We start from the raw sequence: 17,467 nt of genomic DNA, 5'->3' as shown, positions 1-17,467 counted from the left end.
ATCTTAAGTCACATGGCTTCTACGGTGGGCACTTTAACACACCACAGGCCACCTCTAGTCAGGAAACAGTGGTCTTTCCCTTGAGCACCTCTGCACTCACAGGTGGTCCACAGCCCAAGTAGGTGGGCAGCACACTCTTCGGTGTCCAGTTTCACAGAATTTTCTTTTTTTTTTTTTTTTTTTTTTTTTTAGGATTTAAGCATGTGCAGTTTATTGTAGACTAATCATACCTCAACAAAGCTGTAAAAAACAATAAAAGAATAAGTGATATTTTGCCTAGACTTCATCACCAAAAATTTCCAATTTGATTTGGAGTAAGGCCAGGAAACACACACATACACACACTTGAAATTTTTTTTTAAAAGCTGGGGTTTTCTATATTAGCCAGTCTGGCCTCAAAAGAATTGGGGCTTGAGCCAACCTCTTGCCTCAGTTTCCCTGGTGTTTGGGACTATAGGTGCATGCCAATGTGCCCATCTTTCAGTATATTTTATTTTATTTTTTTTATTTTTTTAATTAATTTTTATTGTAGGTTGTTCAAAACATTACATAGTTCTTGATATATCATAATTCACACTTTGATTCAAGTGGGATATGAACTCCCATTTTTACCCCATATACAGATTGCAGAATCACATCAGTTGCACATTGATTTACATATTGCCATTCTGGAGTCTGTTGTATTCTGCTGCCTTTCCCATCCTCCACTATCCCCCCTCCCCCCTCCCCTCCCCTCTTCTCTCTCTACCCCCTCTACTGTAATTCATTTCTCCCCCTTATATTTTCCCTCCTTTCCCCTCACTTCCTCTTGTATGTAATTTTGTATACCCCTGAGGGTCTCCTTCCATTTACATGCAATTTCCCTTCTCTCTCCCTTTCCCTCCCACCTCTCATCCCTGTTTAATGTTAATCTTCTTCTCATGCTCTTCTTCCCTACTCTGTTCTTAGTAACTCTCCTTATATCAAAGAAGACATTTGGCATTTGTTTTTAAGGGATTGGCTAGCTTCACTTAGCATAATCTGCTCTAATGCCATCCATTTCCCTCCAAATTCTATGATTTTGTCACAGAATTTTCTTGTGACAACAGGTACAAAAGAGTCTACAAGGTTCACCAAGACGTGTGCTTCAAAGAACACTGTGAGAGTACCAGCCTCAAGAAGCCCCATACAGGTAAACCCGGGCCCAACCTATGTCCTGCATACGGCTTGCAGGGTGATGGGCAGGGGTGGTGCCATGCATGCCTGACACTGTGTGTGGGTGAGATTTGGGCACACACACGGGCACAGTGGGCATGGTGAGTGCGGGTGGCACTCGGCTCCTGCAGGAGCGAGACGCTCCGGGGAGAAGCGTAGAGCACTCCTGGCAGGCCAAGTGAACAACAACAGAAACAGAAAAGACCTTTTTAACCTTTGCTCATTTACACCCAGGTTCCGTCCCCAAAGGGTTCAAGGTGCTCACAAGTACTCTTTGGGGTTTACTGAAAGAAGTGCCTGGGAACATTATATGCTTTCAGAATCAGAGCCCCAATCTCAGTCTCATTCTTCAAGATCCACTGTGGCCCCACACCTTTGCTGGCTTGGCCGAGTACTAAGCCCCAGCACTGCTCAGCCTGAGTATGAGGTCTCACCCCGAGGCCACTCCTGCTTCCTCCTGCCCACCCCCCCACTCTCCACGCCCTCCCCAGCTAGGCTGTGTCCTCCCCTTCCACAGCCGCAGCCTCCAGACAGGGGCATGGAACACATGAGCAAGAGGGCAGAGTGAGGCAGGGCTAAGGGCACAGAAGTCTCCTTCTCATTAAGCCCTTTTCTTAGTTGTTTCAGGAAACAAAGTAACCGTCAAACACTGAAGAAACAAAAGGTGCCAGTCCCCTGTGCCCCGAGAGCTGCTGGGAAGAGGGAGAGGAGCCCGCCTCACCTGGGCCTCTGAGCGGCCACTCCCTAGGCCCTGCTAAAGCCTCAGGCCAGGTGGCTCAGGCCTCCCAGCAGACCCGAACTCTTCTCCAGGAGGAAGTCAGCCTCTGGGTGAGGGCACACCCTGCTTCTCTCAAGGGAACATGGAGCAGCTGCCCAGGGGCTCACAGAAAGCTGGAAGACCACCCGGCACCTGGAGGGAGGAGACCACATGGAGGGAGGGCCTGAGGTGCTGAGGAATTCTGGGGAAACCCCAGAATGGTATTATACTGGAAGCTAAAATGGAGGCCTTAGTCAAGAAACATTTGGCAGTCCTGAAGACGGTCTCCGACCAGGATGGTCACATGAGGCACTGGAATTCTAAGCATCGTGAACTCTGGGATGGAAGAAATTTTACCGTTGTTCAATCCAGCATTTCCCAAACTCTTTTGGCAAACAAACCCCACCCAACCCCTGTCTCCCTGCACGCCACTCTGCTGGTTCTTACAGAGCACTGGCACTCCTCACAACACTGTGGAGACACTGGGCCACACTACGAGACCACATGAAGCTCTCGGCTCCACCTCTCCAAGAGCCCACACAGCCTGCCTTCCTAGCACTGGGGGACAGGGAGGCTCTGTGGTCATGGGCCTTTCAGGGTCCTTACTTCTGGGCTGAGAAAACAGAATGTCTAAAAAGCCAAGGAGCATACCAGCTGGGCTCACACACTGAGGGGAAAGACAAGCTCCCCGGGTCCCTGGGGAGACCTTGCAAGCAGCAGGGTCCCATCTCAAATGGGACTTCTCTCTGCGAAAGCAGCCGACAGTGCTGGGCTCCTTCCACTCTGGGCACCACCTCCCCTGCTGACTCTGCCTCTAAGGACACACAAACAGACAGTCGAGGGCTTGCAGGCAGCCCAACCCTGGTGAGGTCAAGAGCCCACATACACCATCTGGGTGGGAAACATCTGCATGGCATTAAGTCTCCTGAAATATTATGCATCTTTTTAAAAGCTCACCTAGCAAACCCATTTCCATAGAAACAAATGAGAAACCCCCAGCTAATGATGGATCACCAGCTGTGGAGCACACCTGTTCTTACGACACGCTGGGGCAAACACAAGCAGGAAACAGGAGCACACCACTCAGATGCCGCCAGGAACCACATGGAGACTCCTTCAACACAGAGCAGCCTGGTCGGTGCCCAGTGGAGGTGGGTGTAGGGGCAGCCACCTGCTGATGCCAATCTAAGAACCCAGTGCCTGCTCAGGTTCCCAGGGTGGGCACAGGTCCTCCCCCACTCCAGGCCCTGCCTCCCTGCACTAAGGCCAGGCTTGGGCTCAAAGGGCAGCAGGGAGGGCATGCCTGGTGCTCTTCTCATGTCTGGATCTGTTGATCCTTCAAAGGACTTGGGACGAGCTCACTGCAATCCACCCACCTTAGGAGTTTCCAAAACCTAGGAAGATGAGCTCTAAAAACTGGATTGAAAAGGATACAGAAACAAGGCCCTGGATGGGTCAGTTCCCTTTGTGACCTCTGGCCTCAGGCCTCTAGAAAACAGATGGCCAGGCCTGTACACACACCAGCCCCCAAGAGTCACTGAAGCACCTACGATCTAGCTCATCTATGGCATCCCTGAACTTGGTCTATCCTCCACGCAGCTGGCCTAGCGGGGCCATTAACATCACTTCTGCAGTGCTTAGAAGCCAGCCCTCCGATTCCAGTGTGAGAAAGGTCTCCCGAACCAGGAGGAGGACAGACTTCTACCACAGACGTGGGCAGTGGGGAAGTGGAGACAAGGTGAATCCTCCTACCTGCTGCACATCATTCATGCTGCACATGGTCCATGCATTTGGAGGTGGAAGTCTTCATTACTACTAAAATGGAGCTTGGATAGTTTCAGGCTGCACCGTGATTGCAGACTCCTTGTGCAGGGCAGTGAACGCTTCTGGCTTGAAGATCAGAGGCTCTATGGCCACTGCTCAGCTCTGCCCCTGCAGCATAGCCATGGATGTGCAGCTGAATGTGCGTGGCTGTGCTCCCCTGAAGCTCCACTCAAAAGAACAGTCACAGGGTAGACCTCTGATCTGTGAGGTCACCCAGGCTTTGGCCTCATGTAGTGGAAGCCATCCCCTGGGTGACAAGTCACCACCAAGGCTCCAAAGACCCACAGAAGACTTACACAGAAAAAAAAAAAAAAAAAAAAAAACCCTCCTCAGAAAGCGAAGGCATACCACCATGAAGCAGCAAGGTCTTCTCGCCAGTCTGAAGGTAACAGAGGAACGCTCTGGGCAGGCTGGACGAGACCACATGCAGGGGTCCTTTTAGTCCATGACCAGAGCAGACCTCTGGGGCCTCCAGGTAGAAACACAGCCTAACACACATCATAGAGCACAGGTGTGCCCCAGCACCGCCCCACACAGCTGTCTTCTCCCTGCAGTGTGGGCACAACTAGAGCAGTCAGGCCCCTTTCTCAGTGCAGGACAACCACTCAAACACAAGCAGAAATGGAGCACAGTCACATCATGCCAGAGGCCTCCTTCCTCCTGGGGTCTATAAAAGCATTCTTTGAAGAGGTGCATTTTAGATTTAACTGAAACGGTGTGTGCACACCTGTGCACTGTGAAGTTTGCTGTTTTCAGAAGGGAGGAAGAATGATTCAAGAAAAACCTACTGTGCCCTGCAAACATCAAAGGCCAGATGGCCCCAGACAGAGTTAGTCAGAAGCCAGTCCACAGACATGCAGGCTGACCTCCACTGCAGCACCAGGCCATCACTGCCCTCTACATGACACCCCAGATCACTAGGAAATAGTAGGACCAAGGTCACCCCACGATAGGAGATGAGACTTTCTCCACCACACTGAAGACCAAGGCCCTTAGCCACCAGCCAGCCATGACCTGGGCCCGGTGTTAGCTCAGAGTCTTTGTTTCAACAAGAGACAGAGCAGGATGCTGTGCTGTCATGCTGTCAACCCACACTGAGGCCACACAGATGGAGTGTCTGATAAAAGAATGTCCCAGTACTGAGGGGTTACAGTCCACCCAGACATCCCAGGGAGTGGCCACTGCTGTTCTAAAATGTCCTTCTTAAGACTAACATCTTCCTCAGAAACACTTCAAGTCCATCTCAGCAAAGGTCACATGGAATCAGAACAGGAAATCCGAATGCCGAGGTCACCCTCTGCCACCAGCACTTGGGATGAGTGGCCCTCTAATCACACTCAGGCCACCATCTGCCACCAGCACTTGGGATGAGTGGCCCTCTAATCACACTCAGGCCACCATCTGCCACCAGCACTGGGGATCAGCGGCCCATCTAATCATGCTCAGGCTTAGGATTCTTCTCAGCTCTCATGGGGCCAAAAAAGTGATGGTCACTGGATAACACAAAGTGAAGAGCAAGCAGCAACCTGGCAGTGAGCTCCTGCACTCCCCGTTCACCCACAGCCACAGAGAGCCCTTTCCCCACTGCCTTCACTCATGTGCTCCCTGTGGAGACCCATAGGCAGGGCCAGCTGACCAGGCCCTGCACCTTCCTTAGCAGGCCCTCCTCCACTAGCAGCTACTGCTTTTCTTTGCAGTCCAACCCCATGGTGCGTGGAGAGCATAGGCACCTCCACACCTCAGCACTGAATCCCCACAACCCAGCCAGGCCTGCCACGACCCCACTCTGAAGGAGGAACACAGCTAAGTCACTCACCCCCTGCAGTCCTCACAGACAGCTGCACTCTGCTCAGCCAGGCTGCAGCATGGTTTCTGAGCCTTGGCACTGACACCTGGGGCTGACCACGAGTGTGGGGCTCCCTGTACGTCAGGGTGTTCTGCAGCATCCCTGGCCTCTGTCCATAGATCCTAGCAGCACCCTACACCAGGGTCATGGCAACCAGTATGTCTCCCAAGACTTCCAGATGTCCTAAGGATCAAGGTCACCCCCAGGTAAGCACTGTGGCCTTGAAGGATTCTCACAAACATGAGAAGAATGAGGCCAAGCATCAGAGGAGTGTCATGTGACTAATCAAATGCCACCAAGCAGACCCATGGTGCTTTCTGTAGCACCAATCCTCGCAATACCCTTAGGAAAAGCAACAGAGAACCTTCTAAGAGGCCCTAGTCCTCTGGGACTCTCTGAGCACTCGCCCCATCAATGCCAGGCTTCTACCTCAGAGTTTGCCTCACCCCATTTCCAGCATGTCACACGGCTCCTCACACCCCTGTTCCCCAGGGTGATGTCCACACCCTGGGCATTTGAGGAGCCCTCTGGAACAAATCCACGAGCAGTCCTGGGCCAGCGCTCTTCTCCTCTGGTCCTCAGAACCTATTGTCACGCAGTGGGGTATGACTGTCTAAGCCTGCTCCCCAGCCCCTCCCAAGCCAGCACTCTCCAGACCATCACTCTGGCAGCATTAGCAACAGGTCAGAGAATCAAGCCTGGAGTGACCACCAGGAGCTGGCAGAAAGCCAACATGACTAAGCTGGAAGGACGGGTCTTCAGAGACAAGTGCTGGCGCTCTGCGGGCCTGCAGAAGCCATGCACAATCCCAGAACACATCACCAGCAGCGCCTTTCATTCTGCTATACACTGAATGCAACTGAGTAGCAATGAGACATTTTGGATTAAAAACAGGAGTATTTTTATGGAGACTTGCTACTTGTTTTCATAAAATAAAGTGCTATGATGTACTATGGCCTTGATCTTACCTTTATCACCACAGGACATACACAAGGACTCTTCAGCCAGCAGGCCCTCCTGCCCTCCCTCATGGTATTAGCACTGACATTTTAAGACAGGAAAAATCAAATCTAATTTGCAAGTACTGAGTCCCATTTTAAAAGTTGCCTTTTATTAGGATAGAACAGTGCCTGCCCACAAAACCTGGTGACAGACCACACCAGGGCACCCTGTGTGGTCTGAATGACTTTTCCATTAGAAGACCTGTGTTAGAATGAAAACACTGAGAAAGTCCAAGTGAAGCTCCCAAGGCTTGGACACGGTGCATGTCCCCTGGCAGGCCCAGGCCCTGCTCCCCATCCTTCGTCACAGCTGCTCCTCTCTGTCCTCAGATGTGCTGCTCTCAGGCTCCTCTTCCTCTTCCTGCTCCTCCTCCTCCTCCCGAGCCAAGAGCTTTTTAAAAACCCCAAACTCTTCAGCAGAAGAACAGGCTGTTTTGGCCAAAAACTCACTTTCTGACACTCTGAGAATGTCCTTAAGCAAAGGGTTAGTGATTTGCGTCTGCCCCTTCTTGTCAGGGGTTTGGTACCGTCCTAGGCGCTCCAGGTAGCTGTGTCTCTGCTTGATCTTGTTTACGGAGTACTGAAGGAAGTCAGTCCTCACTATGTCCAGGTGCTGGACTCCCATCCTAAAGTAAGCATACTGGGAGACACACACAGTGAGGACTCCTCCCCACACACTCTATAGAGCACTGAGAAAGAAAGGCCTGATTAATGACACAGAGACTCACTGCTACACTGACACTTGTGTGGAAACTGATGGTTTTCAAAATCTAATATTGAGAAAAACGCAGCAGAAAGTAAATTAGTGGGGAAGAAATCAACACTGTTCTTGACAAACCCAGGAGGAGGCTATAGGCGTGGAGAACCATGAGTGTGGAAAGTGCAGGCAAGACTCAGAAAGCACCCAGGAATCTGACTCAAGTTGTCATAACTTATTAGGCCAATTATCACAATTACATTTTCAAAATCAACATGCAAAAATATGTTCTAAGGAAAGGAGAGTTTCAGCTGTTTCATAGCTGTTTTGGATACCCACCTAGGACTCAGAGAATGGAACTGTCATTCATTATTATGGAAGAAATAGAGCAGGTCTGAACTGGAAAGGAGGAATAACAGAACCAGCACCATGTTTCCTGGGACCAAGGATGGCATGGAGAGGCCCTTCCCCTCGTCCACTCAGAGGCTCTCTACGCAAAGGACAGCATGGAGAAGCCCTTCCCTCATCCACTCAGAGGCTCCCTACACACAGAACCAACCTCACTACACCCAAAACCCTTGCCCCTCCTGCTGGCTGCTGCAGCTGTGCTTACCTGGAATTTGTATTCCAATTCACTGGGGTCCTCCTGAAGAACACCGGGGCATCTGTGCAAAATCTCAGTGACCTGCTGAGCTGTGAAAAGGCACTTCTCCTTGAGCAACTTGACAATGTCATCAATGTCCTGCTGACGCATGGTGAAGACCTCAGGGCAACCGTGGAGCATCCGCCTTAGTTTCCCTGAAGAACATGAAGAAAAGGACAGCACATAATTTCACGGTATGCCAGAACCCAAGGACTAGCTCCAACAGCCCTGACGGAAGCCTGCATGAGAAAAAGGAGGAAGGTCCTTTCCCCCAGAGCATGAGAGCTTGTTCCAGCTCACCACAGAAATGACTTCTAGACTCACCAGCCCACCCCACCTCCCCGCCTGTTTCTGGCTTCCCATCTGAAGGCGCTAGCTTCATGTTCTAGGTCTCCTCTTGCCCTCCTCACCTAGAAAAGAATTTTACAGGGTTTCACCAGGAAGATCAGACAGCAAGATGGGAAACTGGCTTCCCCAGGGTGGGACTACAGACTGTGGTTTCTCTCTTTAATAAAACCATCACTGAAGCACTATTCACCAGCACTCTCAAGACCTGGGAGTTGGACCTCAATGAAAAGGCTTCCATAACAATAATGATGATGTTGAGAATACAAGAAAGATGTTGACAAGAAAGATGTTCCCAATACACAACCACAACACCAATGCCCTGACTAACAGGGTGACCATGTGTTCTATTCAAACCAGGTCACCTGTGAGTGAAAGAGGCCTTAAGAGTAATTGCATTAAGATGACTTGTATAGAGGGGCACAGCAGCACCTGTCATCCCAGCAACTCAAAAAGCTGAGGCAGGAAGATGGTAAGTTCCACACTAGCATCAGCAATTTAGAGAGGCCCTATCTCAAAATAAAAAAAATAAAAGGGGCTGGGGATGTGGCTCAGTGGTAAAGCACCCCTGGGTTCAGTCCCCAGGACCACACACAAAGGTAGATGGTCTAAATTGGGACTATCCCAGGCAAACTAGGGTATATGGTCTTCACAGGAAACACTCAGAAAAATTTAATAACTAGAAACTGAAAGTCACTTTCTTTAAACATTTCAGTTTCCCAAACACTGTCTTACTAAAAAGTGAGAAATGGATTTGGGAGTTTAGGTGTTATCTTCATCTCTTATAGCTACGCTGAGTTGCTAATTAATAATCATGGCACAAACCATATTAAATCTAGTATCTCGTATTACCCTTTAAGAGAATTATACAAGACTACCTTCTTGTTTGTTTTCTGGACAAAGAATTCCATATAGACCCTAACAAATAATGGGCCCAAAAATACTCCTTTTCAATTAAAAAAAAAATTTTCTAGGAAGTGAAAAAAAATAATAATGGAACATCTCTGGTCAAAGTGGTTGGGGTCCTTGAAGCAGACAACATCCTCCTTCTCCAGAAGGTTCTTAAAGTGACCCAAAAAACTTCAAGGATCTCTGAGGTGTGAACACCACTGGAGGAGGGGGACAGCTATAGAAGCCATTCTACCAGCTTCCCAGGAACCTGAAGGATCTCTCAGGTTCCACTGGATTCTCGGTCTTTATAAGCGATGGTGTCCTCAGCCCTACAATACACAAAGCATAAAGAACACATCACGTGGGCTTGCACGTCAGAGTCTCCACATATGCACACACACACAGAGACCAGCACCACACAGCAAGAGTAACCTACTGAACACAGACCATATGCCAACACTGTCCTGGAAGCAAGAGATCCTAGGTGAACACACTACACAAGGACTGCCCTGGCCCCGGTTCTCACTTCTCCTAATCTCCCCACGTTCTTTCTGCAATGGCTTCTGCAAAGGCTGCAAACAGTCTCCCCTAGGACACTGAACTCTCCTCAGAAACCTTTCCTAAGCCATCACACCTAAATTCCTCCTTCCCCAACTCTGACTCTTCTCACACCACATAAAATCTGCACCCTGTACCTTCCCCAAGGCCCAGCTTTCGCAGGTAATTGGAGCGCTTCTTCATTTGTACAACTGGCAGTTTCAGTAGCTGGGGACTCTTCTTCAAGACCATACACACAGGCTCGGGGTTCAGACCCAGGAGTATCAATTCTGAAACGATGTCCAGCAACTGCTGAAGATTGGCTCCTGGCAATGTGCTGAGCAAATCCTTGACATGGGCATCACTGAAACCCATGTCCAGGAGGGAACCGATGACCTTTTCTGGCTCTAACGACCCACTATCCACAGGTGTGCTCTGCTTCTCAGGGAGGCACTGAACAGGATTTGTCCCACACCCTGGTTGCTGCACATAGTTTCTGGGTCCAACACGGAATGCCTCCTCCAGGCTCCCTCCATGGGAAGCGGTCGTCTGCTTAGTCCTTCCCCGTTCGGGGGGATGAGAAGTCCGCCTGGCCAAACAGGCCCAGGAGAGTGGGGCTAGGCGCCGCCCCCCGAGGACCTGTAAGGCAGAAGCAACCTGCAAAGCCGGAACCGACTTCAGAGCCCCAGTCCCACGGAGGGTCGAGGACTCCCAGTGCCGCCAGGCTGGGGGACTGCGCTGGAACCGCGGGAGCCGGGGAGCGAGAGGGAGCTGTTTCAAAGCCACCGGGCATCACCTGCCCGAAAACCCCGGGCGGCAGACGGGTCCCCAAACTCGTCCCCCAAATCCCTCCCACAAGAGGACTCCAGGCCACGAGCCGGCCAGCGAGCCTACGCACCCGCCACCTCCACGGCCAGGGGAGGCCCCGCGCCCGGCACCCGGTCCCCAGGCCTGCCCGGCGCGGCTCCGCGACCCCTGGGCCCGGTCCCCGTGGCGCCCTCACCTGCCGGCCAAGCGCAGCCATAGCGCCGAGGCGGCGCCGCAGCACAGGAAGCCAGGCCCTGCGCGGTCCGCCACTTCCGGTCCGCGGTCCGTCCCCCCCCCGCCCCGCCCGCGCCAGCGCGGGTGCTCGGGGCGTAGGTTCCGGCCGGGAGCGGAGGGCCCGGGCTCCAAAAGCAGGGCCGGCGTGCTGGGCAGGAACGCGCGGCCCAGAGCGAAACGGCAGCACCCGGGGCACTGGCCTCCTTGAACACCGCAGCCCTCCCGGCGGGAACGAGAGCTCCTTCCCAGCCACCTTGGAGGAAGACGGAGTTTACTGCTCAAAAGCCCCGTCTTCGAAATCCCTGAGGATGAGCAGGACTTTAAAAGGACAAGCAGGGGAGGGAGACAAAGTGTGGCCTGAGCTGGCCTGTGTTGGGCCTGAGCAGAGGCGATTTCCACCGTCAGCCTCCGTGGTGCTGGTCACGTTGACGGTGGCAGCCCTCGGTCTCCCATCTCAGCAGGAGGAAGTTGTTCCCAATGCAGCCTTACTTTATAGGCATTTTTTGTTTTCTCGACTGACAAAAGGACTCGATTCTTGCAGGGATACCTGTTTGTGCCAGACACTGAGCTGGTGCTATTTATTTAAATGTGTCTTTTGACAGAAGAGGAAGATTGTGTAAAACTAAAGAATTGGTTGCTTTAAAAAAAAAAAAAATCTAGTTTTCTTTAAATGCTCAACTGTTAACACCACAAAATAAATTGTTAGTGCTTTTACATCCAAAGCCAAAGGAAATCCTATGAGTGTCCCCCAACCCCCAGGGAGGAATCAAGGAACCTGAGCACATCCGCACTCTAGAGTGATGTCTGGCTGCAGGGGTTACCATGAAAAATGGGCAGCATCTTCAGCGTTTTGTGAAACTTTGCTTTCTTGAACCACACTTGAAACATGCAAAGGAACAACTGTCACCTGCAGCCTCAGAACTTCTCTCTCCAGATTCTTTCTGCAGAGAACATCTGCAAAGCCTCAGACCACCTTCTGCCATCCAGCCAGATGTTTTCATTGCTTTTTCTTATTAAAACAATGCATTCTGTGATATCTTGTGCTTTATAACCATCATGAACACAAGGGAAAATGTTTAATTCATGAAAACAGTATTTAGATCATCAGAAATCTCATTTTAATTCTGAAGCAAAAAAGGTCACTAACTCCTGGTATCTGGGCCTGGAGACCCTCACGCAAACACAGAGATGGGGCTGGGTCTGCTGTAGGGCATCTGCAGAGTGTTAGCCGGCCACGGCCACCCTGGGTCCTCAGCAGTCTCCTTGAGAGTTCAGACACCTGGCAGACCTGGCCCTGCTGAGCTGTGCTTAGAGAAGGGAAGTGTCTGAGGTTGTTGCAACTCCCCAGGCATCTGAGGGGGAAAAGCTTCAGAGCCCAGGGCGGTGTCCAGCACCCTGTGAGACTGTCTCCCAGACTGACAGAGACTAGACTTCTCTCCAGCTGCAGCAATCTGTGCATAAACAGAAAAACAAGGCAAGTCCTTCTCACACCAGGCCTGGTGGACAGTTCATAGAGTTCCCATTAGGGGGATCATTTATTAACAAAATGGCTTTAATTGGAAAGTATTCAAGGAAAAAAATTAATGAACTAGTCTGGTTATTTGCTAACCGGTTCTATAGATTCCACACATCAATTCTCAGCTGAGCACATATGAAGTCACAGGGAACAAAGTTTGTATATATATACACACACACACACACACACACACACACAAATAGATAATTAAAACACTCTTCCCTCTATAAGCTCACAAATAAAAGAACTTTAATAAAGTAATTGTACATTACAATGCTTTCTCAGGGTCACCAAAAAAAAAAAAAAAAAAAAAACAACCACGGACTCCAAGTTTACTTTATAAACCTAAGAAAACAGTCACACCTGCTCCCATTGTGGCACTTGTCCAGTTGTATGTGGGCTTTTAGAAGGTAAATTGAGCTCCATTCTTGAGAATTTACTTTCTTTTAAGTAGACAGGACCTGAAATCTATGATTCTCCAACCTGAGTGAAGAAGAGCAGCAGGACGTGTGTGTGCTCAGCCCACTGGTGGGGAGGGGTCCTCAGGACACAAGCAGCACTGGCCACTGGGGGACTCGCTAGGGGCAGGAAGCCTGCAGAGCCCCCGAGCCTGAGGCACGTCGCTCAGGCTCCTGTTGCCCAGCTCCAAACTTGCAGTGGACAGGAGGCTGCTCTCTGATGGGAGGAAAAAGACTTTGTGTCCCATGCTGACAATTGGAGATTTTATTTTGGGGGCATGGGGGAAGTGGGGGTACTAGGGATTGAACCCAGGGGAACTTAAACACAGAGCCAAATCCCCAGCTCTTTTTTTTTTTAATATTTTATGTGAAGACAGAGTCCTGCTAAGTTGCTGAGGCTGGCTTTGAATCTACGCTCCTTGTGCCTCAGCCTCCCAAGTCACTGGTGTGCATCACCATGCCTGACAACAGAAGATTCTAGAACGCTTTCTCACTACAAACCCGAGGAACAAGGAGTGGGAGGGAGACTGGGAAAACCACAGTCAGTGTTCTGGACATGACAAGGTTCTGGGGGATTCTAAGCCCAGGGCCACTGGTGCCAACTTGGTCCACCTGCTCTGAGCAGTGGTTCTGGCTTGTACCAGAGCCTTGTCCCCATGATCCCCAGGTATCACACATCTGCAGCCAACACCAGCTGCACTCCTCAGGCCCTGGCCCCCACTGCTCCTGCCAAGGGCTCTCCTGGGCACTTGCCCCCCCCTCAAGGCCACAGCCACTCCCTGAACCCTGGTGACATCCAGTGGCCTCTGGCACAGAATCCATCCCTCTCTGACAGGCAGCTGTGAGGCCTGACATGTATCCAGGACAGCAAGGAGGAGGGGGCCCCCCCTGGCCAGATAGCCTGGGCACCTCCCCACACCAAGCAAGCTCTCACCTGGCTGGTTTATTCGACACACCTCTTCCCAGGTGTAAGCAGCCAGATTCACAGGCTGTGTCACCCACGGATCCGTCACCAGCTTCTCCAGAGTGGTGCGCTGCTCAGGGGCAGGCTGCAACAGCCCAGACACAAGGCTCATGAGTGCTGGAGATGTAAGAAATACAGGTGGATCCAGGCTGGGGCTAGCAGAGCACATCTCAGACCCCCACAGAGTCTCTTCGAGGCAGGAGGAAGAGGAGGCTGGGGCTCAGGCTGGGCCTGGAATGCCCAGGGAAGGCCTCCTGGGGAGATAGACACCCCTAAAATGGAAGCCTGGAGCTTGAGACCCAACTCACTCGGACTCAGAGGCCTGGCGCCCCAGATGGCCTGCTGTCAGGAGCGCAGCTCTGCAGAGCTGTGAGTACTTGGGGTGGACACAGAGGCTGGAGAGAGGCAGCTGGCAGGGTGCCCCCGACTGGCCCCATGGGAAGAGCATGGATTCTGAGAGAAGCTGAAGCTTTGGCTCTAGATTTGGGTTCCATTTCCTCCAACAATGTGGGTGTCAGGGACACTCTGAACCTCACTGTCCCAGGGGAACCTTGTAAACCTGTGAGAAACCTGGGACAACCTCTGTGGATGGAGCAGCATGCCACAGAGCTGTGACCTTAGCACGGCTCTAAAAATGTCCTGCTAGGGTGCCCTAGCTGGGCTGTTGAAGTGGTGACCCTGTTGTGAGAGCAGGGAGGTAGGGCCACCAGAGGCCGTCAGGGTCAGCTGAGGCCCTGAGGTGCAGGGTGAGCATCCCTATAAGGAGGGAGAGGACTAGGCTCCGATCCACAGAGGACCCCTACAAGCCAGAAAGAGAGCCCTGACCAAGAACAGAACCCGGGCACCTCGTCCTCAGATTTCCAGCTCCCAGACTGTGAGGAATCAATGTCGGCTGTTTGAGGGCCCATCTGCGGTGCAGTCACCCAGCCTGAGCTGACCCAGACAACAGTTTCTAACAAGAAAAGAATCCAGGCACAGATGTTGAGCACGAGGATGCTGTTGTCTCAGAGATTTTAACGTGGGAATTGGGAACCCTGGTGTCCAGTCACCTGGCTAACACCTGACTGTTCCTGCCAGTCCCTGGGGCCCCTCCTGGTGTGGAAGCACTGAGCAGCCCACTCCAGGCTGGGAAGCCTTTCTGGCCACTGATCCCACATCTGCCTCACCACCCTGGTCCTCACTCCAGAGGCAAACAGCATGCAGCCTGAGGGGAGCTGAGCCCTCACCTGGAAGATCAGGCATGGAGGTCAGAAGGAAGGACTAGACCCTGCTCTGGAAGGGGAGGCTCCAGGGTGAGCTGTCGGGGTCTAGTCCTTCCTTCTGACCTCCATGCCTGATCTTCCAGGTGCTGCTCAGAAAGGGTACAACTGTGAAGTCTATCACTGACAAAGAGCCTCTAACACCCAAGAGACACTAATAAGAACTAAATCATCAAGAGTTTTTTAAGTCTTATTCAAATCACTCATCTGCCTGTGTGTGCACGCACGCATTACTAGGGGTTGAACCTAGGGTCTGTGCAGGCTAGGCAAGTGCTCTGTTTTACAGGGTCTCACTAAGTTGCCTAGTCTGGAGCAACTTGGGCTCCTCCTGCCTCAGCCATGGTGTGCCACCATGCCCGACTCAAATTATTCTTATGTTCAGATCAAAGCACAGGAAATAGAAAAGGAAGGTAAATAAGATCACTGGTATGAGAGGAAACAGAAACAAGAACTGATAGCAGCTCAGGACACGACATCTCCCCACCATCTGGGAATCCTGCTCACCCTGGGAAACAGGGCGTGGGGGGTGTATAGCTGCCTCCATGGTCTCCTCCACTTCACAGAAGGGATTCTCCTCGAAGATCAGTGTGTACAGTGTGACCCCCAGAGACCACATCTCCAGCTCCGGACCTCTGTAGCTGTGAGGAGGAGAAAGCATCTCAGGGCTTCATGGACTAGCACAAGCTTGCCCAGCCCACCCCCAGTGAGCACTGGGCCCTCTGCCACCAGCTATGGTTTCCCTGCATGGGAAGGCCTTCAGGGGACCGCAGGCCAGGGGGAGGGCTTCTTGGAGACGCTAGGGAAGTCAGGAGCGGCCTCACGAGGGGTCATCAGCACAGAGTGGGGTGCTTTGTAGAAAGACCACATGACAACGAGGTCAGGCTCAGAGCAGTGAGAACACAGGACAAGTGGACAGAGCAGGCAGAGGACAGTAGGACAGTAGGACAGGTGGGGCCAGGAATTGGTCCAGATGGAAGAGGAAGACTGGGGAGGGGCAGGGCACTGTTATTTCCTGTTATCACACAACCTCACGCATGCTGCCAGCTATACCAGGCCGTCAGGTGGTTGAACCTTAACCCTCCCAGCAGCCTAGCAAGAGGAATGTGGTCCTCATTCTACACCAGAATTACACATGGCCATGTTCTAATAAGACTTTTATTTGCAAAGCCAAGGGTAGGAGCTACTCGCACACAACCACAGGGTTCCCAGTAGCCAGGTGGCGGCAGCAGCAAGCAACCACCAGCAGCTGGTATCAGCCCACAAAAGGGAGACCGTGCCCCAACGGCCACGTGAGGAACCTTGAGGACCTGATTCTGAGCCAGAGAAGCCAGCAGTAGGAGGGCAAACACCGTGGAATCCCACTCCTGGGAGGCCCAGTCCCTAAAGGAAGCAGGTCTGTAGAGACAGAGGTAGGACACCAGATGCAGAGGCTGCAGAGGGTCGTGGGCGTTAGTGTTCAGGAAGATAAAGAGTCTTTGGGGGACTGGGATTGTGACTCAGAGGTGGAGCACTCGTCTAGCACGTGCAAGAACCTGGGTTCGATCCTCAGCGCCATATAAAGAAATAAAATAAAGATATGTGTCCACCTATAAGTAAAAAATAAATATTAAAAAAGAAAGTTCTTTGGGTAGGTGGCTGTGGTTGCAAGACAGCATGAATGTGCTTACTGCCCTAAGCTCAGGCTGAAGATGGCCAATGTTACGTTATGTATGTTACCATATTAAAAAAAAAAATTATAAAAATCAGACTGGGGGCTGGGACACAGCTCAGTTGGTAGAGTGCTTGCCTCACATGCACAAGACCCTGGGTTCAATCCCCAGCACCACAAAAAAAAAAAAAAAAAAAAAAAAAAAGAATCAGACTGGACACGGCCCAGGAAGGAAGAGCACTGCTAGTGAAGGTGGAGATCGCAGCTCAGACAGCCTTTTCAGAACAGTGGAGAGGACGGGCAACAGGACACGGCCAGGGCTGACCCAGAGGCCAGGAGCAGGACTGTCCCCCTGCATAGCTAATAGGAGGCACGGCATGAGAAGGAAAGGCAAGACAAGGGCTCTGGGAGAGGTGAGAGCAGGATTGGGGCTCCTCTAGGTTGTAGCTGGTCAGTCTGATAGGAGGTCATTGAGCAGCTCAGAGCCACAGCCCAGGTTGGAACCCACACCCCTCATGGAAGCTGCACAGCTGGGCACAGGGGGAGGACCTCCTAGACAGTCCTGTCCTGGGCCACACACTGTAGACACTTAGCTTCCTTCCCACACTGGAGTAGGGTGACCACCCCAGCATTCACGGATGCCAGGGTAACCAAATCAATCTGAAACCTTACTTATGGAGGTTCCAACAGAACCCCACACTCCACGCAGTCAAAAAGTCCAGTCACTGCACACAAGGGCCAGACAGGCCCAGGAAAAGGCTGGAGCAGGCTGAGGGCTGCCATGCTCTGGGACTGCCATGAGCAGCCCGGAACCTGCACTTCCAACTCAGGGTGAAGGGACCTGGG

The 17,467-nt window shown here is 51.8% G+C and overlaps 3 protein-coding genes across 8 annotated transcripts in view; 1 reads left to right on the top strand and 2 right to left on the bottom strand.

Moving 5' to 3' along the window:
- Sned1 (sushi, nidogen and EGF like domains 1) overlaps positions 1-6,600 on the top strand; it is a 70,502-nt gene extending 63,902 nt beyond the window's left edge. For 2 of the 6 annotated variants that reach the window (XM_076866746.1, XM_076866744.1), the window contains 2 exons: positions 1,089-1,171; positions 1,813-6,598. In XM_076866746.1, the coding sequence (XP_076722861.1) occupies positions 1,089-1,171; positions 1,813-1,847 (118 nt within the window). In that variant the 3' untranslated portion in view covers positions 1,848-6,598. Of the gene's footprint in view, positions 1-1,088; positions 1,172-1,812 lie in introns of those variants that run through there. The other 4 variants (XM_076866749.1, XM_076866748.1, XM_076866745.1 and 1 more) reach the window with 4 other exon arrangements.
- Positions 6,601-6,831: 231 nt separating this feature from the next.
- Mterf4 (mitochondrial transcription termination factor 4) lies at positions 6,832-10,812 on the bottom strand. The gene is made up of 4 exons (XM_076866756.1): positions 10,739-10,812; positions 9,894-10,374; positions 7,933-8,117; positions 6,832-7,262 (listed from the first exon to the last, which is right to left on the bottom strand). The coding sequence occupies exons 1-4, from the start codon at positions 10,757-10,759 to the stop codon at positions 6,927-6,929; spliced, it is 1,023 nt and encodes a 340-aa protein (XP_076722871.1). The 5' UTR covers positions 10,760-10,812; the 3' UTR covers positions 6,832-6,926.
- Positions 10,813-12,590: 1,778 nt separating this feature from the next.
- Pask (PAS domain containing serine/threonine kinase) overlaps positions 12,591-17,467 on the bottom strand; it is a 42,249-nt gene continuing 37,372 nt past the window's right edge. Inside the window, exons 15-17 of the mRNA XM_076865786.1 lie at positions 15,478-15,611; positions 13,685-13,831; positions 12,591-12,967 (exon numbers count right to left, since the gene is read on the bottom strand). Of these exons, the coding sequence (XP_076721901.1) occupies positions 12,810-12,967; positions 13,685-13,831; positions 15,478-15,611 (439 nt within the window). The 3' untranslated portion in view covers positions 12,591-12,809. The remainder of the gene's footprint in view (positions 12,968-13,684; positions 13,832-15,477; positions 15,612-17,467) is intronic.

This window comes from Callospermophilus lateralis, chromosome 9, assembly GCF_048772815.1.
Source record: "Callospermophilus lateralis isolate mCalLat2 chromosome 9, mCalLat2.hap1, whole genome shotgun sequence".
NCBI classification, from domain to species: domain Eukaryota; kingdom Metazoa; phylum Chordata; class Mammalia; order Rodentia; family Sciuridae; genus Callospermophilus; species Callospermophilus lateralis.
This window is presented reverse-complemented; position numbering and strand designations above follow the sequence as displayed.